Raw genomic sequence first — 23,915 nt, 5'->3', positions numbered from 1 at the left:
TTTTTTTTTTTAAATGTTCAGCGAAAAACCGATTTCTCAGTAACTACCAATCGGAGCGCTGCTTTTGTGTCTCAACCTGCCCTAAAATAACAATTCATGCAGTCTGGTTGCTATGGGCAACACTTGTGCTTTTTTAAAATAAATTAAGCTTATTGCAATAGAAAAAAACTTTCCTGGCATGTATAAACTAGTGAAAAAACGTCCTCATGTTGTCAGCTACTCATCTCCTGCCTTCTAGATAATAAAATCAATGCTCAGCTTATATACATAAAAGCCAATACAACATCCTACAGCATACACTGCAGATCAACCGAACTATGTAGTGTACTACCTATTATAACACTATTCAATAGCTCTGCTGATTGGCTGTAACCGGTTCAAGCTTGCAACCGTGCTGGCCTCTGGGAGTTGTGGTCTTAGTTGACACCAAGTGTCTTTTCAGAACACACATTTGCAAACTACAATTCCCAGCTGTCCTAGGATTTGCACGCTGTCTGCTTCTGACTCTTCAGCCAATGGGGAGAGAGAACACTCGGAACGCATCCAAGCCAGCCTGAGGCGATAGGGGATGAGGCCTAGCGTGGTTGCCAGGGAAACCAGACAGCGCCGCCGACATCAGCTCTTATTTTTCACGGGTGGGATTCAGGCGAGCCCGCAGGCGGTGGAGGCCTCAGACGGTGGACCAAGTGCCTGAACCGGATAGAAATCGGGTGTTCTGTATTACTGGTGGGTGTGAGGAGAGAGCGTCCTGGAGGATGAATGGGCGCTCATTATTGTCAATGACTGGTGGCCTTATTGTTCGCGTCTGTCATTAGTGGCTGCGGCTATTTACTCGTTATATACTAATATATATCTATGTGCATGTATATAATGTATGTATTTCTGTAATATCACATGACCGCGTTCAGACGGTTGAAATGCGTTACACCTGCAGGATGGTTTACATTAACCGCGGGGTGTTCGTTTCTTGTGACCGTAATACGGACGCTAAATTGTTTTCACATTGCGGCCGTCGGAACAGACCTACAACTGTTACGTCAGGTCGGCGGCGCGATGTCTGCTCCACATTGTACGATATACGAGAGCAATTCGCGTAAATATCCCTACGGGCAAATCATGTGGCGTTGGGTGTCACGTGACCGGCGGCGCTGTGTAGATCCGGACGAACCTTCTAGTTTTATAATCGCCATTTTTGGTAACCGTTTCGGGACAACCGGAGATCCGTGGCGGTTTCTACCACGTGACCTGAACGGTCTGATGCGACTTATCTGCAATTCTCCACTTAGAATTCGCCAGACGGCGGTGTGACGTGGAAGTCTGCGGGGCGTGGCTGGCGGATAACGGTCCTGAGTCGTGTCAAGTGCATGGCGTGTGTGAGGGCGCCAATAATAGTCATGAAGTCCAGGCCTTACAGGGTTATTCCCGACATAGACATTTATGGCATATCCACCTCGGGGACCTGCACTTCTCTCCAGAATGGCGGCCCCCCTTCCATCTGGCGAGCACGCTTGCTTGGCTGTTTCCGTTACGCCCATAGAAACTGATATAGAAAACCGCGCACATGCAGCTATCTCGCCGTTCTCTATCCGCACGGATTCCTTACCAGGCTAAGCGGGGGTTGCGGGCGCCCCCATTCTGGAGATATGAGAGATCCTCTGGATATGCCATAAATGTCTATGATCCTTTAAGCTGCACCTACACGTAAGATAGCGGTCAGTGAACGCCACCATAAACCTGCTTGCTGGGCTCGGTCGATCATAAATGTTTATTTCAGTGGGGAGAGGGGGATATGTTTCTGCCAGACTCCTCTGACACCGCTTGTCTCCCACAGGAACGAAGGATCGGGCATGTCGAAATCCAAATTTAATGTAATGTGTATGGCTTAAAGGGTAACAAACTTCTGACGTGTCATAATGACACGTCAGAAGTTTTGATCGCTGGGGGTCCCAGCACTGAGACCCCCACCAATCGCTAAACCGAAGCGGCAGTAGTGCTCACGTGAGCGCTCAGCCGCTTTGTTTCTGTTCGGCTTTTTTCCGGAAATCGATGTAGCAGAGTACGTTCTAAATAGAAAGTCTGTGAGTCTGTACTCTGCTACATCGGCTTTCCGGAAAAAGCCGAACAGAAACGAAGCGGCTGAGCGCTCACACGAGAACTACTGCTGCTTCGTTTTAGTGATTGGTGGGGGTCTCAGTGCTCGGACCCCCACCGAGCAAAAATTCTGACGTGTCACTATGAAATGTCAGAAGTTTGTTGAACATTTAGTTACCCTTTAATTGTATAATGAAAAGGTCTGTAAATGTCTTCTATAGTTTGAGTTTCTATACTCATAATTTTCAATATCTCTGCTTGCTGTTAGTAAATGTAATATTTTGTTATAAAAAAAATTTACATCCAGAAACTGAAAACCGGCACAGACCTAAGGGTATGTTCACACGGTACAGATTTTCCCTAGGCAAATCCGCAATGGATTTTTATAATAATACGCAGATGGAACTTGGATTTCTTCTGCAGATTTGCTCCGTTGTAATTCAGTGAAGGTTTTCAGAGCAGAATCAGCAACAATAATGAACGCGCCGTGGATTGTAAAATCTATGATGCGTTTATTATTCCGCAACGATTTTCTTCGGAGCGTGTGAATGGGGGATACAATTCCCCATTTACATGTATTGCTGATGGACTACCAGCAGATCCTGACAGAATCCTCAATGTGTCAACATGGCCTAATACTTGTCACAGCTGAGGGTTTGCTACTGTTCTATCCAGTCTAGACAAAACTCTGTGAGCTAAACACCTGGACTCCAGACTGATACATTGTAATATCATGCATTTAACTAACATATTTGTTCAGACTGTGACAAGAATTAGGGCTGGGCTGGTTTTCAAACGCTGGATTCATACAATGTATTCCCATTCACTGACAGCAAGCATACATCTTTAGAATGGTGAGAAATGTTTTTATTTACATAATTGGAAAATGTATTTTAGGCTTTTTTCCCACGCACTTCTTGTGTTTTTTTTGTAAAATGGTACGTGTGTTTTTTATGATTTTTTTGCAAATAGTATGTTTTACTGCCTGTGTTTTTTTTTTAGGAGGTGTTTTTCACATTGCAGATCATGTGATTCAAAGATTATTTGTTTTCTCTTTGCAACACTTGATTTACTCTGAAAACATCACTAAGAATGCCATGAAAAAAAATACGAAACACACTGACACTTATGGAGGTATATGTGAGAAAAACGCTCGTAAATACTGGGAAAAAAACACCATAGTCAGCCTTGCTGCAATTCTGTTACGGAGTAAAAAAACAAAAACACGTTTGACAAAAGAGAAAAATGGCGCCTAGAAATATGCATATAGTTTTCTATATTTCGTCATTGTCTTCCAGCTAACACCTGGCCACAGCGCTTTATACTGCAAAATAATGTCAGGAAAAACACCAAAAATAATTGTTTTTTTTCTAAAATCGCTGTGTGTGAAGCCACCCTTAAGGTAAAAAATTAAAAATGTTATATACTGCATTGAAAGTAATAGTGGTAAATATGTGATCCTCGACCCCTGCAGTAAAATTATGACAGCCCCTCTTGTGTGAATTCCACATAGCTGCGGTTTGATAAACACTGCAAAATCTATCCCCGCTCTGACTTCTTCCTATTTCCTCTTCTCCTTCCTCTTCTCTTCCTCTGCACTCTTCTTGATCCTCTGTCCTCTTCTCCTTCCTCTGTCCTCTTCTCCTTCCTCTGTCCTCTTCTCCTTCCTCTGTCCTCTTCTCCTTCCTCTGTCCTCTTCTCCTTCCTCTGTCCTCTTCTCCTTCCTCTGTCCTCTTCTCCTTCCTCCGTCCTCTGTCCTCTTCTCCTTCCTCCGTCCTCTGTCCTCTTCTCCTTCCTCTGTACTCTTCTCCTCCTTCCTCTGTCCTCTTCTCCTTCCTCTGTCCTCTTCTCCTCCTTCCTCTGTCCTCTTCTCCTCCTTCCTCTGTCCTCTTCTCCTCCTTCCTCTGTCCTCTTCTCCTCCTTCCTCTGTCCTCTTCTCCTCCTTCCTCTGTCCTCTTCTCCTCCTTCCTCTGTCCTCTTCTCCTCCTTCCTCTGTCCTCTTCTCCTCCTTCCTCTGTCCTCTTCTCCTCCTTCCTCTGTCCTCTTCTCCTCCTTCCTCTGTCCTCTTCTCCTCCGTCCTCTGTCCTCTTCTCCTCTGTCCTCCGTCCTCTTCTCCTCCGTCCTCGTCTCCTCCGTCCTCTTCTCCTCAGTCCTCTTCTCCTCAGTCCTCTTCTCCTCCGTCCTCTTCTCCTCCGTCCTCTTCTCCTCCGTCCTCCGTCCTCTTCTCCTCCGTCCTCTTCTCCTCCGTCCTCTTCTCCTCCGTCCTCTTCTCCTCCGTCCTCTTCTCCTCCGTCCTCTGTCCTCTTCTCCTTCCTCTGTCCTCTTCTCCGTCCTCTTCTCCTCCATTCTCTTTTCCGTCCTCTTCTCCTTCCTCTGTCCTCTTCTCCTCCTTCCTCTGTCCTCTTCTCCTCCTTCCTCTGTCCTCTTCTCCTCCTTCCTCTGTCCTCTTCTCCTCCTTCCTCTGTCCTCTTCTCCTCCTTCCTCTGTCCTCTTCTCCTCCTTCCTCTGTCCTCTTCTCCTCCTTCCTCTGTCCTCTTCTCCTCCTTCCTCTGTCCTCTTCTCCTCCGTCCTCTGTCCTCTTCTCCTCCGTCCTCTGTCCTCTTCTCCTCCGTCCTCTGTCCTCTTCTCCTTCCTCCGTCCTCTTCTCCTCCGTCCTCGTCTCCTCCGTCCTCGTCTCCTCCGTCCTCTTCTCCTCCGTCCTCTTCTCCTCCGTCCTCTTCTCCTCCGTCCTCTTCTCCTCCGTCCTCTTCTCCTCCGTCCTCTTCTCCTCCGTCCTCTTCTCCTCCGTCCTCTTCTCCTCCGTCCTCTTCTCCTCCGTCCTCTTCTCCTTCCTCTGTCTTCTTCTCCTTCCTCTGTCCTCTTCTCCTTCCTCTGTCCTCTTCTCCTTCCTCTGTCCTCTTCTCCTTCCTCTGTCCTCTTCTCCTTCCTCTGTCCTCTTCTCCTTCCTCTGTCCTCTTCTCCTTCCTCTGTCCTCTTCTCCTTCCTCTGTCCTCTTCTCCTTCCTCTGTCCTCTTCTCCTTCCTCTGTCCTCTTTTCCTTCCTCTGTCCTCTTCTCCTTCCTCTGTCCTCTTCTCCTTCCTCCGTCCTCTTCTCCTTCCTCCGTCCTCTTCTCCTTCCTCCGTCCTCTTCTCCTTCCTCCGTCCTCTTCTCCTTCCTCCGTCCTCTTCCCTCTTCTCCTCCGTCCTCTTCCCTCTTCTCCTCCGTCCTCTGTCCTCTTCTCCTCCGTCCTCTGTCCTCTTCTCCTCCGTCCTCTGTCCTCTTCTCCTCTTTCCTCTGTCCTCTTCTCCTCCGTCCTCTGTCCTCTTCTCCTCTGTCCTCTTCTCCTCCGTCCTCTGTCCTCTTCTCCTCCGTCCTCTGTCCTCTTCTCCTCCGTCCTCTGTCCTCTTCTCCTCCGTCCTCTGTCCTCTTCTCCTCCGTCCTCTGTCCTCTTCTCCTCCGTCCTCTGTCCTCTTCTCCTCCGTCCTCTGTCCTCTGTCCTCTTCTCCTCCGTCCTCTTCTCCTCCGTCCTCTTCTCCTCCGTCCTCTTCTCCTCCGTCCTCTTCTCCTCCGTCCTCTTCTCCTCCGTCCTCTTCTCCTCCGTCCTCTGTCCTCTTCTCCGTCCTCTGTCCTCTTCTCCTTCCTCTGTCCTCTTCTCCTTCCTCTGTCCTCTTCTCCTTCCTCTGTCCTCTTCTCCTTCCTCTGTCCTCTTCTCCTTCCTCTGTCCTCTTCTCCTTCCTCTGTCCTCTTCTCCTTCCTCTGTCCTCTTCTCCTTCCTCTGTCCTCTTCTCCTTCCTCTGTCCTCTTCTCCTTCCTCTGTCCTCTTCTCCTTCCTCTGTCCTCTTCTCCTTCCTCTGTCCTCTTCTCCTTCCTCTGTCCTCTTCTCCTTCCTCCGTCCTCTTCTCCTTCCTCCGTCCTCTTCTCCTTCCTCCGTCCTCTTCTCCTTCCTCCGTCCTCTTCTCCTTCCTCCGTCCTCTTCTCCTTCCTCCGTCCTCTTCCCTCTTCTCCTCCGTCCTCTGTCCTCTTCTCCTCTGTCCTCTTCTCCTCCGTCCTCTGTCCTCTTCTCCTCTTTCCTCTGTCCTCTTCTCCTCCGTCCTCTGTCCTCTTCTCCTCCGTCCTCTGTCCTCTTCTCCTCCGTCCTCTGTCCTCTTCTCCTCCGTCCTCTGTCCTCTTCTCCTCCGTCCTCTGTCCTCTTCTCCTCCGTCCTCTGTCCTCTTCTCCTCCGTCCTCTGTCCTCTTCTCCTCTGTCCTCTTCTCCTCCGTCCTCTTCTCCTCCGTCCTCTTCTCCTCCGTCCTCTTCTCCTCCGTCCTCTTCTCCTCCGTCCTCTTCTCCTCCGTCCTCTTCTCCTCCGTCCTCTTCTCCTCCGTCCTCTTCTCCTCCGTCCTCTTCTCCTCCGTCCTCTTCTCCTCCGTCCTCTTCTCCTCCGTCCTCTTCTCCTCCGTCCTCTTCTCCTCCGTCCTCTTCTCCTCCGTCCTCTGTCCTCTTCTCCGTCCTCTGTCCTCTTCTCCGTCCTCCGTCCTCTGTCCTCTTCTCCTTCCTCCGTCCTCTGTCCTCTTCTCCTTCCTCCGTCCTCTGTCCTCTTCTCCTTCCTCCGTCCTCTTCTCCTCCGTCCTCTTCTCCTCCGTCCTCTTCTCCTCCGTCCTCTTCTCCTCCGTCCTCTTCTCCTCCGTCCTCTTCTCCTCCGTCCTCTTCTCCTCCGTCCTCTTCTCCTCCGTCCTCTTCTCCTCCGTCCTCTTCTCCTCCGTCCTCTGTCCTCTTCTCCTTCCTCCGTCCTCTTCTCCTTCCTCCGTTCTCTGTCCTCTTCTCCTTCCTCCGTCCTCTTTTCCTCCGTCCTCTGTCCTCTTCTCCTCCTTCCTCTGTCCTCTTCTCCTCCTTCCTCTGTCCTCTTCTCCTCCGTCCTCTTCCCCTTCCTCTGTCCGTCCTCTTCCCCTTCCACCGTCCGTCCTCTTCCCCTTCCTCTGTCGTCCGTCCTCTTCCCCTTCCTCTGTCGTCCGTCCTCTTCCCCTTCCTCTGTCGTCCGTCCTCTTCCCCTTCCTCCGTCGTCCGTCCTCTTCCCCTTCCTCCGTCGTCCGTCCTCTTCCCCTTCCTCCGTCGTCCGTCCTCTTCCCCTTCCTCCGTCGTCCGTCCTCTTCCCCTCCCCCTTCGTCCGTCCTCTTCCCCTCCCCCTTCCTCCTTCCCCTTCCTCCGTCCTCTCATTCTTCTTCTTCCTATAGGTCCAGTAGCCTTTGTGGAATAATGGAGAGATCTTGTGCATGAGTGTAACTGATGACCGATGTCAAAAGAGCAAAGATTTCACATTGTTTCAGTTATATCCCCGTCTGTTTTACAGGAATCCGTTAGAGAAATATGTAAAAGGGACTGTCACAATGACTACTGTTCGTCAGAGGAAGAGAATTAACGCATCTGAGCAAGCTCACAACAGCAGCCATATTGACAAAACCTCAAAGCCAAATGTGAAAGGTAAATCTGGTAAGTAGATATATTTGTACAAATGTCATTAAAGCATATCCTTACCTCTGAACACCAGATTACATATATAAATCTACATCTAAAGTGTACATACATTACTGGTCCTGAGTTACAACCTGCATTATACTCCAGAGCTGCACTCACTATTCTGCTGGTGGAGTCACTGTGTATATACATTACATTACTTATCCTGAGTTACATCCTGTATTATACTCCAGAGCTGCACTCACTATTCTGCTGGTGGAGTCACTGTGTACATACATTACATTACTTATCCTGTACTGATCCTGAGTTATATCCTGTATTATACTCCAGAGCTGCACTCACTATTCTGCTGGTGGAGTCACTGTGTACATACATTACATTACTTATCCTGTACTGATCCTGAGTTACATCCTGTATTATACTCCAGACCTGCACTCACTATTCTGCTGGTGGAGTCACTGTGTACATACATTACATTACTTATCCTGTACTGATCCTGAGTTATATCCTGTATTATACTCCAGAGCTGCACTCACTATTCTGCTGGTGGAGTCACTGTGTACATACATTACATTACTTATCCTGTACTGATCCTGAGTTACATCCTGTATTATACTCCAGAGCTGCACTCACTATTCTGCTGGTGGAGTCACTGTGTACATACATTACATTACTTATCCTGTACTGATCCTGAGTTACATCCTGTATTATACTCCAGAGCTGTACTCACTATTCTGCTGGGGGAGTCACTGTGTACCTACATTACTTATCCTGTACTGATCCGGAGTTATATCCTGTATTATACTCCAGAGCTGCACTCACTATTCTGCTGGGGGAGTCACTGCGTACATACATTACATTACTTATCCTGTACTGATCCGGAGTTATATCCTGTATTATACTCCAGAGCTGCACTCACTATTTTGAACATTATAGTCATGTTATGTTCAGTCCCCCCCCCCCCCACCCCCCCAACAGGTGTTGGAAGAAATATGGATAGGGTACGCTGGATTTTAACATGCCCCATCCTTTGTTCCCACTGGTGATAAGCCACTTGCAGAGGAGACTGGCAGTGGCTTATTCCCTTCTTTCTTTTAAAAACAGGTGCATATTTAAGGGGGAGTCGGGAAAAATTGTCAGCCGCACAAGCGTTCGGCCGACAGCTATTTGAACTGTATGGGTAGCTTAAGAAATTGAATAGAGTGTGACAAGTCGACTGAAGAACTTGTATTTACTTTTAATTTCACTTCTGTATGATTGGACGTTCATACCTGTAAAAGGCTGGCATGGAATCTGGGGGATGGTATGTGGGATAGATAATGTGGAGGCCAGCAGTAGACAGGGATGCAAATGATGATGTCTTGCTTCGGGAAGGTTTTCTCCCGAATACAGCTCCAGATTGATTATTTTTGGGTAGACATTGGAAAATTCGGCATAGGGAATGTAGAACTGTTCTGGTGCTGCTGTGGTGAAAGCACCATTGGGAATAACTGACGTGGAAACTGCGGAGCACTACTTGCCATTGATGTGAGAAGTGAGCGTCGGCTACGAAGGTGCGCGAGGGCCGAACGACGCGCTACAGTGGAGCAGCTCACCGTGAAAATCAACCAAGAGGTTACATGACGTGTGTCTAAAACAACGGTACAGTGAACCCGACTGCGTATGGGGCTCTGAAGCAGACGGATGGTCGCTGCTCCAATGCTAACAAAGGTGCGTCGGAAAAAAAAGGTTTCAATTTGCACGGCAGTATCGGAGTTAAACCACCGATGATTGGCAAAGAGTTGCCTTCTCCGATGAGTCACGTTTTCTGCTTCACGGAACGGATGGACGTTGGCGCATCAGGCGAGAAACATCAGAGAACAAACACCCGGCGACCGTTGCTGGAAGAACATGAGCCGGTGGCGGCAGCGCTATGGTCCGGGGAACTTTTTCATGGCATTCTCTGGGCCTCTCATCCATGTAGAAGGCTCTGTACCGATTTGGGTGTGAATCCATCGTTGCAGATCACGTCCTCCCTACATGCTGATTGTCTTCCCTACATGCTGATTGTCTTCCCTGGGGCAGATGGAATCTTCCAGCAAGACAATGCGACATGTCACACAGATAGAAATGTCTGACAGTGGCTGGAAGAGCACGACCGAGACCTCCAAGTACTTCCCTGGCCCCTTAATTTGCCAGACTTGAACCCAATTGAGCATCTGTGGGACCTCGATCGTCTTGTTCGCTCTATCATCCTCCCCACACACCCTCCAGCAAATATGGGAAGCTCTGCAGTCAGCGCGGCGCCAGATACCGGAGACCGACCAGCACCTTATTGAGTCACTGCCAGCCCGTCTACTGCTGTCCGCGCTGCACACGGCGGTTACTCTGGATATTAGCTGGTGGTTATAATAATGGGAGAGCTGATGATAGAAGTGCGGTAGAGGAGGGAGGGAGCGCGTTTATATGGGGCATTAGGGTGTTTATAATACAATGTAATAAACTGAATTCTCTCTACTATTAATGTTCCTCTCTCTTTTGGTTCACAGGCCCCTCAGCATGGAGCTTACAGTGTTACATCGTAGGAGCATCGCTTGCTTTGTGTCTCGGGCTGGCCACCTCGTATTATGTTGCTACCCTCCATGAGAATGACTTGTGGTTTTCCAGTATTAAGGTACAGGACAGTATGTGACTGACTCTCATTGATAGATGATTATATATGTACTTTTATAAGGGGCTTCCAGGGCCCCTGCTCAGCATCACATTGCTGCATTGACCTTTGTATTGGGGAGTGGGAATCTAAATCCTATCAGGAATAGGGTAAGTTCTACAGACACATCTAGAATCTCTTTTATGTGCGATTTTTAGTTAAATCTAGGCGAGTGCTTTCACATCAACGTTGAATTTGTAGCAAGTGAATATGTATATCATCCCAGTATTGTGCCAATTGCCAACCTTCTCAGTGATGCTCGAAAGCCAGTTCCAGCCGACACCTTTTATAGATGGAAAATATGATATATAAAATATATATTCTATAATATTTATTATTCTTACCAACATGTACTATAAAGGATAAAGTAAGGACGAAGCAGCAAGCTCAACTTTTGTTAAAGGGGTTGTCCCAAAACAGCATTGCAGCTTTTACTTCAGCCTGTGTGAAGAGCAGCGGGGGAACATTCCGACAGCATGCAGGGAGAGGAGGAGGATCTGTGATCTTTCTTTTGTCCCTGTATGAACTTATATTAGCCGCATCTCGTATCATTTAGAGCGCATAATTGCTCTCTGATTGTTACATGTTATCTATTTTTTTTTAATCACTCCTAATTAAGCTCTTAACGCCACAACCCCACCAAAATAAATCAGAATTAAAAAAAACTTTTTCCCTTATGCAATGTTTTATTATTTAAATAATTGGTATCGCCACATCAGTAACCCCTTCCCCCTGCTGGCATTCTGGGCCCTAATGTCCAAGCCATTTTTTAGATTTTTCCATTGTCACATTCGAAGAGCTGTAACTTTTTTATTTTTGCGTCGGCATAGCTGTATAAGGTCTTGTTTTTTGCGGGACGACTTGCAGTTTTTATTGGTACCATTTGAGAGTAGATGCGACTTTTTGATCACTTTCTATCACATTTTTTTTAAGTCAGGATTAACAGAAAACAGCAATTTTTCCATTGTTTTTTATTTTATTTTTTACGGCGTTCACAGTGCGGGTTAAATAACGTAACAGCTTTATAGTCGGGGTCGTTACGGACGCGGCGATACCAAATATGTGTAACTTTTTTGCTTTATTGTAGTTTTTTTTAATAGTAAAGCATTTTGTAAGGGGAAAAGCTGGGTTTTTCATTTTTTTTTTTTCACTTTTTTTCTAAATTAACTTTATTAAACTTTTTTTTACTTTTTTACTAGTCCCACTAGGGGACTTCACTATCCTCCGATCGCTATTATAATACACTGCAATACTTTTGTATTGCAGTGTATTACTGCCTGTCCGTTTAACACGGACAGGCATCTGCTAGGTCATGCCTGCGGCATGATCTAGCAGGCATTCGCTCCAGGCAGACCTGGGGGTCTTTATTAGACCCCCGGCTGCCATAGAAGACACAGACACTCGGCGATTTTATCGCCGGGTGTCAGTGAGATGAGAGGGAGCTCCCTCCCTCTCTCCAAAACCATTCAGATGCGGTGCTCGCTATTGTGCACCGCATCTGAGGGGTTAAACAGGTGAGATCGATACTAATATCGATCTCACCCGGCAGAGCAGGGACGCCCCCAGCCCTCAGCTGCTTCTGGCAGCTGAGAGCAGGGAGATTTCACGGCTCCCTGCTCTGTTTACTTTATTCTACAGCAGCGACGTAGTTTGGCGGCGCTCTAGAATAAAGCCCACTAATGACCGCCGTAAAAAGACGTATCGGCGGTCATTAAGGGGTTAAAGACCCATACTAAAAAAATTAACATGTTATTTATCCCACACCAAAGACGCTGTAAAAAAAAACAAAAAACAGTGCCATAATAGCTACAAGTTATACTGCAATAAGCAGGCCCCTATACTGCTCTATCAACAGAAAAATAATAATGTTACCAGGTCTTGTAATGTGGCGACACAAAAACAAATTATTCTGCAAAAAAAGAAAAAGTGGTTTTATTTTGCAAAAGTAGTAAAACATAATAAATACTATAGAAACTTGGTATTGCCGTAATCGTAACGACCCGTAGAATAAAATAATTGTGATTTATACAGCACCGTGAACACCATCAAAATAAATACCAATAAACCACGGCAAAAGAGCAGTTTCCATTCCCCTAAAAATATTAATAAATGTTATTCAATACTTTATTCTATTATGTACCTCAAAGTGGTTCTTAAAGGGAACCTGTCACCAGCATTTCACCTATTAAACCAGCAATACCTGGTGGTAAAGGGTGAAAAATCATTTCTATATAACTTAAAATTGTCTGCTTTGTCGGCTCTGTAGCTTTAGTATTCCGCTTTTTAGTGTTCCCACGCCGTATGCTAATGAGCATAAAAGAGTCATATCTTCGTTTGAAAAGAGTCAAATCCTCATTCCTCAAGTCTTTCCGAGTTTACCTCGCCTCCTTACTTTTGATTGACAGCTCCTCGCCTTCCCCCCACACACAAAATCCTGCGCTTGTGTATTGATGTCCTCTTCTGGTGTGTGCGCACAAAGGGACACCGGATTATTACGATAAAAGGCGCAAAATGTTTGCAGGCCGTTATTTACAGTCGGAGGAGGAGTTTGGGAGAGGAGATAACGACAATTAACTTTTGATAGCAGTGGCCAGTGAGGGAGAATTAAAGTTCAAGAGGTGAAATGCTGGTGACAGGTTCCCTTTAAAATACACACAAGTTCTCATACAGCTCCAGTGAGGAAAAAAATGATGACCGTTAGAACACATAGTGGGGAGGAAAAAAGTTGACTAATCCTTAAAGGGTGTCACTAAACGTTCAACAAACTTCTGACATCTTATAGTGACATGTCAGAAGTTTTGATTGGTGGGGGTCCGAGCACTGAGACCCCCACCAATCTCAAAAACGAAGCGGCAGGAGCGCTCGTGTGAGTGTTGAGCCGCTTAGTTTCTGTTCGGCTTTTTCCGGAAGTCAATGTATTGGAGTACGGGCTCAATAGAAAGTACTCCGATACATCAGCTTTAAGGAAAATGCAGAATAGAAACTAAGCAGCTCACATGAACGCGCCTGCCGCTTCGTTTCAGAGATTGGTGGGGGTCTCTGTACTCGGACCCCCACCAATCAAAACTTCTGACATGTCACTATAAGATGTCAGAAATTTGACCGTTTAGTGACCCCCTTTAAGACTAAAATTTGCTACATCACTTAGGGGTTAAAATACACTTAAACGGGTAGTGGAGGTTGGGGGCTGTTTTTCATACTGATGACCGATCCACAGGATCAGTCATCAGTATATGAGCGGTGGGGGTCCGACAACCAGACCCCACACCGATCAGCTGTTCTGGGCACCAAAAGCCATGCAGGGTCGGTGCCGGAAGCAGAAGGCTTTACCTTTAAGAGACGACCCCTTTAAGTCATTGGTCAGTAATGACAAAAGTCATTATATAAATATATAGCAAAACCACTGGTTGTACGAAAATGACCTATAGCAACTGCGCCCCTTAGGCCTTGATAGGTACAGAAGGTCAGACCATACTGCGTATTGTAATCATGAAGCAGCATGTATCTGTGGGGTGGAAGGAGAAGACATCTGACAGGTCAACAGCGACCTCTTGTGGTACGTTGTGACAATTTTGGTATTTTTGGAAAAACACTATTTCTGGCAGATGACCGAGTTGGGGTGTCAGGAATCATCTGAGCTGATGACGATTGTCCATGTGTTTATAGCGATTTATGAAAGCCTTTCAATAGTATTTCAATAAACAGTGAGATGCTAAATATTTTTAGACCACGTACAAAAATTTCCCACATTTAAAATAGCTGCTGCTTCACAGTTTCTGTGGACTGCTAATACGTATCTACAAGGGATGGCGTATGTTACCCAGAATAAAAACTCGTGCTTTGTTGTCTTGGGTAATAATAAGGGAACACAATAGAGTCCTGGGCTCTCTGGGTGGTCTTGTCTACTGGTCTTGACCATGGTTTAGTGAAGCGATGTAGCCTAACTATATTCCTAAATTGATGCTTTTCAGCAGGTGGAGCCAGATCTATTGAAGTGAATGGAAAACAGTGGCTCAGGGTCCATTTAAATGTCCGTAGATTAAGAGGTTGTCCGGGTGTTGAAAGAGTTAAATGTCAGTGTTGTCACCAGGTTGAGATCCACACTGGATGTGAAGATGGAGGGCCATCTAGTGGTGAAACCAGAGACTTACATATGAAAATGAGCAAACCCACAACTTCCCATACAGCCCAGCCCTGAACTCTGGCACCTCCGTATAACTGCATGTATGTTAGAAAGTTTCCCCAATTTCTATTATTCTTCCAATCAGCGCTTCTCCATTGGCGCCAAACTTGATTGAGTGCATATTTTGTTCTAGTGTTACATTATCATGGTCTGTTCTAGCAGGAAATCTGCATTGGATAACCCTGTTATTTTCTGTCTGTATAGGAAGTGGAGAGAGAAATCTCCTTCAGGACGGAGTGTGGCCTGTATTATTCATACTACAAGCAAATGCTTCACGCCCCGTCCATCACACAAGGTACAGGCATCCTGTGAAAGTCGCCCGCAGCGAAACGTATGCGTCAGGAACTTCCGTAAAAACCCGGCACAAATAGAAATTATTTTCCATTGTGAAATCATGGACACAAGGAGGCATAACCTAGATATTTCACATGGCATTACTTCCATACAGACACCCCCGTGCAACTGGAAATTAGTCATTAGGCGTACACTTGGGCCTCATGCACACTGCCGTGCCCGTAATCATTGCCCGTGATTGGGGGCACGGACAGCCACCTGCATTTTCGGCTTGTGCTCCCATGCTGTGCTCCCGTAAAAAGCAAAATAAAGGACCTGTCCTATCTTTTTCGGTACATTTCTACGGCCCGGACATCTTCCCGGGAAGGTGTCCGTGGTCAATAGAAGTGAATGAGTCCGTAATTGCGGACTATTTTTACGGTCGTGTGCAGGGGGCCTCAGTCAGTGGAACGGAGGATGGAGTCAGGTGATTGGTAAGCCAACACGTTAATAACTATAAAAGTCATGCATGTAATGCCTTTCTGGAGCTTCCAGGGCATCTATACTATGACAAGGAACCGGGAGACCTATTTTACAATTGTTTTCAACATGTTTTAATGGATTGCAAATACAATTTAAAACTTCACTGACTTTTCTATGTAGAGAGGGAGATAGGAGGCTGCCAAACACATATGTTGCCGCTTATCTATTTGAAAACAATGGGTTTAGACATAAATGGACAATCAGGTTTTTCATTAAAAACTTGAGATAGTCGGTGGGTTCTGCCAAAGTCTTATTTCAATGGCCTGTCAAACAGGCAGCTGATTTTCATTTGCCCGGAACTGCGGAATTTTGGGCTATTGCAGATAATGCAGCACTCTAATGGGTTAGATTTTGCCCCCCCCCCCTACCCACTCCAAAGCAGTAGCTGACTCTCACACAGTCTTTCAGTATTAAACGGTGCTGCCGTAACATGTTAGGAGTTGTAGTTTAACAACATCTGGAGAGCCACAGTTTGCAGGTGGTTTGCTCATGTGCTACCAATATCAGATCTACAAATATATCACATGAACACCTTAAAGAGGCTCTGTCACCAGATTTTGCAACCCCTATCTGCTATTGCAGCAGATCGGCTCTGCAATGGAGATTACAGTAACGTTTTGTTTTTTTTAAAAACGAGCATTTTTGGCCAAGTTATGACCATTTTTGCATTTTTGTATTTATGCAAATGAGGCTTGCAAAAGTCCAACTGGGCGTGTTTAAAGTAAAAGTCCAAGTGGGCGTGGTAAGAGGGTGAAGAGGTAAGTAGCTACATCGACTTACCTGCAAACGCTGATGCTGCTGCAGAATCAACTGTAGCCTCTGGTGCCGATGTGTCCCCGCTCGTCTGACACGATGCAGGACCTGTGAGTGACGACACAGCGTGATCTCTCGAGAACACGCTGTGTCTGCACTGTCAGAAGCTGGGCGTTCTGAAGAGAAGAGGATGATACTTCTCTTCAGAGCGCCCAGCTAGTAAAAGTAGTAAAAACGCCCCGATGTACGCACATAATACACGCCCACTTGGACTTTTACTTTTAAACACACCCACTTGGACTTTTGCAAGCCTCATTTTCATAACTACAAAAATGGTCAGAACTTGGCCAAAAATGCTCGTTTTTTTAAAATAAAAACGTTACTCTTATCTACATTGCAGCGCCGATCTGCTGCAATAGCAGATAGGGATTGCAAAATCTGGTGACAGCCTCTTTAAGGATTCACACGGGACGGAAATGCTGCAAATTTTCCATACAGAAAATCCACAGCATGTTAGGGTGTATTTTGCTGTGCAAAAATCTGCAGAATTTTTGTCATGTATGAATCCGGCCTTAGTCACTTACTTAGATGGAGTCTTGAGCCGGTGGTAACTTTTTTGCGATTTGCCGGAAAAAACGCATTTGAACCACGAGGTGAATTCTGAGCCTTATATATCAGAGCACTGAAGTGACACTCGATTACATTATTTCTGACCTCTGTTGCTATAAGGCCCTGTTCACACTGAGTTTTTTGACGCGGAAAACGCGCCAAAAAACGGCCAAAAATGCCTCCCATTGATTTCAATGGGAGGCGGACGCGTTTTTTTACTGCGAGCGGTAAAAAACGCTCACGGTTAAAAGAAGCGACATGCCCTATCTTCGGGCGTTTACGCCTCTGACCTCCCATTGACATCAATGGGAGGCAGAGAAAGCGTATTTCGCAGCATTTTTGCCCGTGGCACTCAATGGGCACGGGCGAAAAACGCGGCAAATGGCGTGCAGGCAGAGGAAAATTTGCCTGCAAAAAACTCTGTGTGAACTCAGCCTTAATGTGCTGCACTTGTGAGGGATAATGCTGAGCTTGTTATACGTTGTCTGCAGGTATCACTGACCTGATCTATGACAATAACACGGAGTCAATGAGAACTATTAATATTCTGGAAAGAATGAATGTTTACCAAGAAGTTCTCCTCGCTGTGATCTACAGGGCCCTTAACTTGTGGGTAAGTGAATAAGAAATGTAACTATATAACCAGGCTTACCCCAGGCACCTCTTAGTTACTTAGTCGCATATAACTCCAAGTTATTTCTTATTAAGATTGGTGTATAAAACGCCAGTTTTAAAAAAAAATATAAAAAATCTCCCCCTTTGTGTTTCAATTCCTTACCATATTCAAGACCACTGTTTGCTGTCAGCGAATGGAAAAGGGATTTACATCTAGAAGCATACAGACCTAATACTTTCTTTAAAGGTTTTACAGCACCATAAATCTCTGTCCTGATCGAGTGCTACAATGTATCCCTGCTGGTAAAATGTTTCAGCCTGATGCAGATAAAAATGTACCAGCAAACCCTCAGGTGGGAGAAGTATAAGGTCTGCACCGGGTTTCAGCTCCTGGATGTAAGCAGGAAGGTTTCCATTCACCGGCAGCAAAGAAAGATCTGGAAACGATGAACTGAAATACAAAGTATATTAGATATTTGCACAACTTTTCATTACACATTGCTTGATTGTTTTTGGGCAGCACATTTTATCTGATTTTCGGACGTGGTGCAGGTCTATAAGTTAGTGCACATTGCAATTCCTAAAACAGAAAAGCAACAGCACATTGTAAAGCTCCTTATCCTTTATCAGTGCTCCGAGATTTCCATCAATACGACATTGCCTTTAAAATGGCGCTTCACTGAAATCCAGCGCTGTGGCTTCTTGATCATGGGAATTGGACCCTCCTGTGATACGTTCTCTATACACAGTGGGGGTGTGGAAGTGGAGTTTTACTTTAAGGGGATGTTCACACAGGGCGGATACGCTGTGTAAAAGTACATAGCGTATCCGCCCTGGACGCCGCAGGCGATTCCGGCTGAAAAACTTCACAAAAAAAAGCCCATACTTGCCCGTAGCCATGGCGACTTGTCCCTCTGGCGTCCTGCATCTTGGCCTCCTGGGATGACGTTTCATCCCATGTGACCGCAGCAGCCTGTGATTGGCTGCAGCAGTCACATGGGAGGAAACGTCACCCTGCAGGTGGGGCTGGACGCAGGAGCAGAGAGTTCTGGGTAAGTATGAGATTTTTTTTTTTTCCTTCTGGAATCGCAACCCTTACACCGCAAAAATCACAGCATCTGCTATTTGTTGCAGCTTTTACCTCCCCATTGAATTCAATGGGGAAAACCCGCAACAGAAAAGCTGCAATTCCGCAACATAAATTGACAAGCTGCGGATTAAAAAAAACCGCACCGCAGGTCAATTTATGAACGGTTTTTCGGATGTTTTTTTTTTACGCAGCGTGTGGATGAGATTTGTTCAACTCTCATCCACTTTGCTGCTACTATTACGCTGCGGTTTTTCTGCATGGAAATCCGTTGCAGGAAATCGTCAGCATTTACGCTACGTGTGAACCCGGCCTCAAGGTAACCGGAGAACAGTTCTGCTTCATAAGATGATAACACAGGATGCAGCGCAGCGGTTCATACGACCAGTGACTGACTCGCGGTTGTTTTTCTATATGATTTTGTATTGGGCAGAGTCATATGGAGCCGGTATACTGGTACATCTACACGCTCTTCGGCCTTCAGACGGTGTATGTAGCAGCTCTGTACATTAACAGCTGGCTGCTCAGCGGGACGTGGCTTTCCGGATCATTAGCAGCTTTATGGTACATTGTTAACAGGTAAGGTTCAGCTCAGATTTTCTTGATTGGTTTCCCTACATTGAACAGCTGGAGATTATCGTGTTATCACCTGGATTCACAACATCGTCAGGAGCTTCTGGGCCTCTAAACGGGGCAGAACCTTTTTCATTGTCTTGGTAAAACTTTTCACAGCTGTATTTACCGTGAATGGAAAATATGTAACATCTTTAGACTAAAAGTCCGGTTATTTATTGATCACATTAAAGTGGAAGATGTTTTAAAACTGGTGCAAAGTAAAATTGGAGTAGTAGTTGTCTATGGCAGCCAATTAGGTATCCGCTTATAATTAAAATTGAGAGGTGACATCTGATTGGTTGCCATGGACATCTACTCCATTTTTCCATTGTTGATACATCTTCCCTAAAGTTTGTCCTCCTAATAGCTCTTGTATTTCTGCTTCTTAGGAAGCTGAGTGGCCACCAATATGGCTACCATTACAGCTACATTAGGGGTGTCACCCAGCTTTCCGAGAGCCCCAAATGGCAAATGTTGGAGCGATGCATCCTGCGCTTCCGGAAAACATACCAGTAAAGACAGGTTCCCGAAGCGTCAGGAGCACTCAGTGAAAGTTTAATGGGAATATGTGCGTTACCGCTTTCTTACCTGTCTGGCTGCACTTGCTCTGATTGACTATTTCACTTTCCTTGGACAGAATTGACACAACCCGGGTGGAATTTACCATTCCTCTTAGAGAAAACTGGGCTCTCCCGTTCTTTGCGGTTCAGATATCGGGAATATCCTATTACCTGAGGCCTGGCCTAACAGCGGTAAAGACGGTAAGTGTAGGTAATATAGAGCGCTGTGTGTGAGAGATTGATTTGCGCATTATTATTAGTATTGGCCATTAGGATTTCACGGCTCCATCTGCGCTGATCGGAGTACAGACTCCATAGAAAGTCTATGAGCCCGTACTCCACTACATGCTTTTCTGGAAAAAGCCAAACAGAAACTGAGCGCTCACACGAGCACTTCTCGCCCTTCGTTTTAGCGATTTGTGGGGGTCTCAGTGCTCGGACCCCCACCATGTCACTATGTCATGTCAGAAGTTTGTTGAACGTTTAGTTACCCTTTAATTTCGTTCACATTAAACATATTTATTTTAGAAAAGCTGTTCTCAATCCATATGTTTAAAAGACCCCAGCAGTTGGTAGGAATTAGGGACAATATATTTACAAAAAACTGCTACAAGCAGAAAAATTCCTATTTAATCCAACTGACAATGACTATGGCCATTAAGCCCCTGAACCCCTGAGGACGCTGTCTAGCACAGCAAAACATGTCGGTGGGGGGGGGGGGGGGCTCTGATACCTACTATTTTAATCTAATATGTACCTCCGTTGCTTTCTACATATGTTATCTGTCTGACTCGCTGGTCTGCAGCCGCCAGCATTACCGATTATAACACACATATACATGGTCTAATGTGCACAGCTCGTTTATACCTCAAACGGAGGTGAGGTTACTTATTTTAATCAATCAGTGTAGTCAGTCTTTTTGCTTTATAGAAGCACAATAAAATTTGTTTATTTATTCATTTATTTAATCATTGTCAGTTGGATTAATAGGAATTTTTCTGCTGGTAGCAGTTTTTTGTAAATATACAATCCATATGTTTAACTCCTGTATTCAGTTATGTGTGGTCTATCTATCTATCTATCTATCTATCTATCTATCTATCTATCTATCTATCTATCTATCTCATATCTATCTATCTATCTATCTCATATCTATCTATCTATCTATCTATCTATCTATCTATCTATCTATCTATCTATCTATCTATCTATCTATCTATCTATCTATCTATCTATCTATCTATCTATCTATCTATCTCATATCTATCTATCTATCTATCTCATATCTATCTATCTATCTATCTATCTCATATCTATCTATCTATCTATCTATCTCATATCTATCTATCTATCTATCTATCTATCTATCTATCTATCTCATATCTATCTATCGATCTCATATCTATCTATCTATCTATCTATCTATCTATCTATCTATCTATCTATCTATCTATCTATCTATCTATCTATCTATCCCATATCTATCCCATATCTATCCCATATCTATCCCATATCTATCCCATATCTATCCCATATCTATCCCATATCTATCCCATATCTATCCCATATCTATCCCATATCTATCCCATATCTATCCCATATCTATCCCATATCTATCTATCTATCTATCTATCTATCTATCTATCTATCTATCTATCTATCTATCTATCTATCTATCTATCTATCTATCTATCTATCCCATATCTATCCCATATCTATCCCATATCTATCTATCTCATATCTATCTATCTATCTATCTATCTATCTATCTATCTATCTATCTATCTATCTATCTATCTATCTATCCTGTACTGTCGTTCTATGTCTCAGCCACTCAGGTGATTAGACTTAGAGGAATTGTCCAGTAGAGAAAACCCACTTTCATACACCCTATTATGGAACTAATAGAGGGGGGGGGGGGGTCCTCTGTTTAGGATCCTCATCTCTTGGCCAGAGTAGACAGCGGTTACATAGAGCGTCTCTCTCTCTCTGGAGGACCTGTCCTGTATTACACAGACAACACATTGATATGTATGAACACTGCGTAATACTTCATTGCCCCTGTAGTGGCGCTGCAGGGAAACTGAACACTTACTGCCAGGCTACCCCACAAATTACAGTTGATCGCTGGGGGTCTCAGCAGGAGGGCACTTTGTGATCAGCTTATTGTCAAGGGACCTTCTAACAAGTAAGGATTGTCCAGAGCAGATAACACAAGGACGTGATGTCATCTTGTTCCAATAGGATGTTGATATCTGCCTATAATGCCGGTCTACTCACAGTTTAGTGTCCCATCTGTCTAAGTTTGAGTAGCTTTGTTTCAGCAGAGGTAATCACCCATCATATATCCATGCAGCTTTATAGATGCATGATTGACAGGACCTGACACAGTAACAGCTTCATCCCACCCCGGCATCCCCATAGGATAAAATGTATGCAAAGATTTTCTCACGATCGAGATTGATGGCGTATCCATTGGATATGCTATAAATGTCTCATCGATGGGGGGTCTGGTTAGACACTCGGTTGTTTCCATATATCCCATTCATTATAACGGAGAGTGACTGTGCAAGCGCCTCTCCACCAGGACCGGGATCAGAAACCCATTTTCAGGATTTCTATACATTTATATTATATCCTCTTGATATACCGATATTAGGGTGATGTCATTAAACATCATATGTTCTGATTCTGCAAAGTCACACGCACATTGCCTTGAAGTAATTCTGATCTCGTCAGCATTAAAGGGATTTAGGAGATTTCTATATTGTCCCCACATTATTTGGTGGGCAGTGGCCGCCATTATGATGTCACTATACTGACTTGTAAACACTTACCGGCGTCGGCGGGGCGCAGAATCGGCACAAGAAGTACATTTAAAGGTTTTATATTGTGGGCACAATGCAGGGAAAATCCCTTTGAGCTCTTTTCTGCTGATGGCATTAAACAGACTGCAGTTCGCTGGGTCATTTGTAGCCAATGAACCCACCTGCTGCAGCAGAACAGTACGAGAGCCGAGATGAAGAGCCGCCCCGGCGGCCGGACTACCCGAGTATTATATCCACCATGTCAAATGAAGAGATCAGTCTTGTATTCTGTATCCCGGCTCTGGGGTCTTCGGGATTAGCAGTTTGTGACTTGTTTCCTGGTTTCTCTTTATCTTTCTTTTATATGTTGATTTAATTTCGTGTTCCTATCCAGAGACTGTCCCTTCTTGTAGTGTTCATCTCAACGTTCATCTTCAGTCTCACCTGGCAGTTCAACCAGTTTGTTCTGCTCATACAAGGCCTCGCTCTCTTTGCTCTGGACTGTCTCGACTTGATACCAGCCAACAAGGTGAGGCCAACAAGGTCATGTAACAATGGTGTCGTTTGTATGGCACGTACGTTTTTAATTCTGTTTCTTGAAGTTCTGCAACAACCGTTACATAGATCATAGGGGTGAGTCTTGAAAAAAGATGGGGGAAGGGGGGGGGGGTTTGAATCTGTGTTATAAGACAGTTAAGGCCCTGATCACATCATGTTTTTGTGTTTGTGGACAGTGATGTCAGGGGCTATGGAGTCCCTGTCCAGGGCATTGCAGGCGGTCTGGCCGGGAACTTCTATTTTGGGAAAGCCCGTGACGTCACTGTCCATATATGGATAGTGACATTAGGGGCTTTGCAATGCGTTGTGGACGCTCTGGCTGGAGATTCCGCTCCTAGAGGGAGCCCCTGACGTCATTGTCCATAGATGTAACCGATAGATCATTGTCCATAGATGTAACTGATATAGACCCCGGCCAGAGCGGAAGCTTCAGCCTCTGGATGTAAGCAAGGTTTGCATTCACTGAGAGCAAGCAGAAATCGTAAAGATAGGGAGGAATGGAAATATCTAATATTTTATTATACGATTAAACTTTATTAGACCCAGATTTATTGTGCAAAGAGTTTAGGCCCCATGCACACGACAGTCACCAGCATTTGCGGGCCGTGCTCCTATTATAAGGTATGGGAGCACAGTCGTAAAAAAAAAAAAAAAATAGGACATTTTTTACGGAAGGTTTCTACGGCACGGACTCCTTCCTGTAAATTTACGGGAAGCTGTCTGTCGGCCATATAAATGAATGGGTCCATAATTACGGAGGAAATCTACGGTTGTGTGCACGGGACCTTACGTGTTTGGTGCTTCTTTTTTATTCTTTGTTATGTTGTTCTAGGTGAGGAGTCTGTACGTGACCCAAGCTGCAAGCCTTGTCCTGGTGTGTGTTCTGCAGTTCTTCAATAACATGATTCTAGGATCTCTGCTCCTCAGCTTCATTTTGGCAGCGATTATAGCCCAGAAATTACAGGTGACCAGTCTTTTTCCTTTGTGATCCTCTTAAAGGGGCCGCGAGGCTATTAATTCTATGTATTGATATTGATTATTACTAGAACTAAATTCTAGGTAGATTTACACCAGGTACGTTCACCAATCTGTAATGGCTCA

At 45.2% G+C, this 23,915-nt stretch overlaps 1 protein-coding gene across 2 annotated transcripts in view; it reads left to right on the top strand.

The window, feature by feature from the left end:
- The first annotated feature begins 509 nt into the window (after positions 1–509).
- DPY19L3 (dpy-19 like C-mannosyltransferase 3) overlaps positions 510–23,915 on the top strand; it is a 44,101-nt gene continuing 20,695 nt past the window's right edge. The window contains exons 1-9 of one of the 2 annotated variants that reach the window (XM_075838390.1): positions 510–726; positions 7,398–7,528; positions 10,051–10,175; positions 14,599–14,689; positions 17,064–17,185; positions 18,708–18,853; positions 19,527–19,650; positions 22,651–22,785; positions 23,647–23,778. In XM_075838390.1, the coding sequence (XP_075694505.1) occupies positions 7,435–7,528; positions 10,051–10,175; positions 14,599–14,689; positions 17,064–17,185; positions 18,708–18,853; positions 19,527–19,650; positions 22,651–22,785; positions 23,647–23,778 (969 nt within the window). In that variant the 5' untranslated portion in view covers positions 510–726; positions 7,398–7,434. Of the gene's footprint in view, positions 727–7,397; positions 7,538–10,050; positions 10,176–14,598; positions 14,690–17,063; positions 17,186–18,707; positions 18,854–19,526; positions 19,651–22,650; positions 22,786–23,646; positions 23,779–23,915 lie in introns of both variants that reach the window. The other variant, XM_075838388.1, reaches the window with a different exon arrangement.

Source organism: Rhinoderma darwinii, chromosome 9 (assembly GCF_050947455.1).
Source record: "Rhinoderma darwinii isolate aRhiDar2 chromosome 9, aRhiDar2.hap1, whole genome shotgun sequence".
In the NCBI taxonomy this organism is placed as follows: domain Eukaryota; kingdom Metazoa; phylum Chordata; class Amphibia; order Anura; family Rhinodermatidae; genus Rhinoderma; species Rhinoderma darwinii.
The sequence above is the reverse complement of the archived record's forward strand: the minus strand, read 5'-3'. Positions and strand labels throughout refer to the sequence as shown.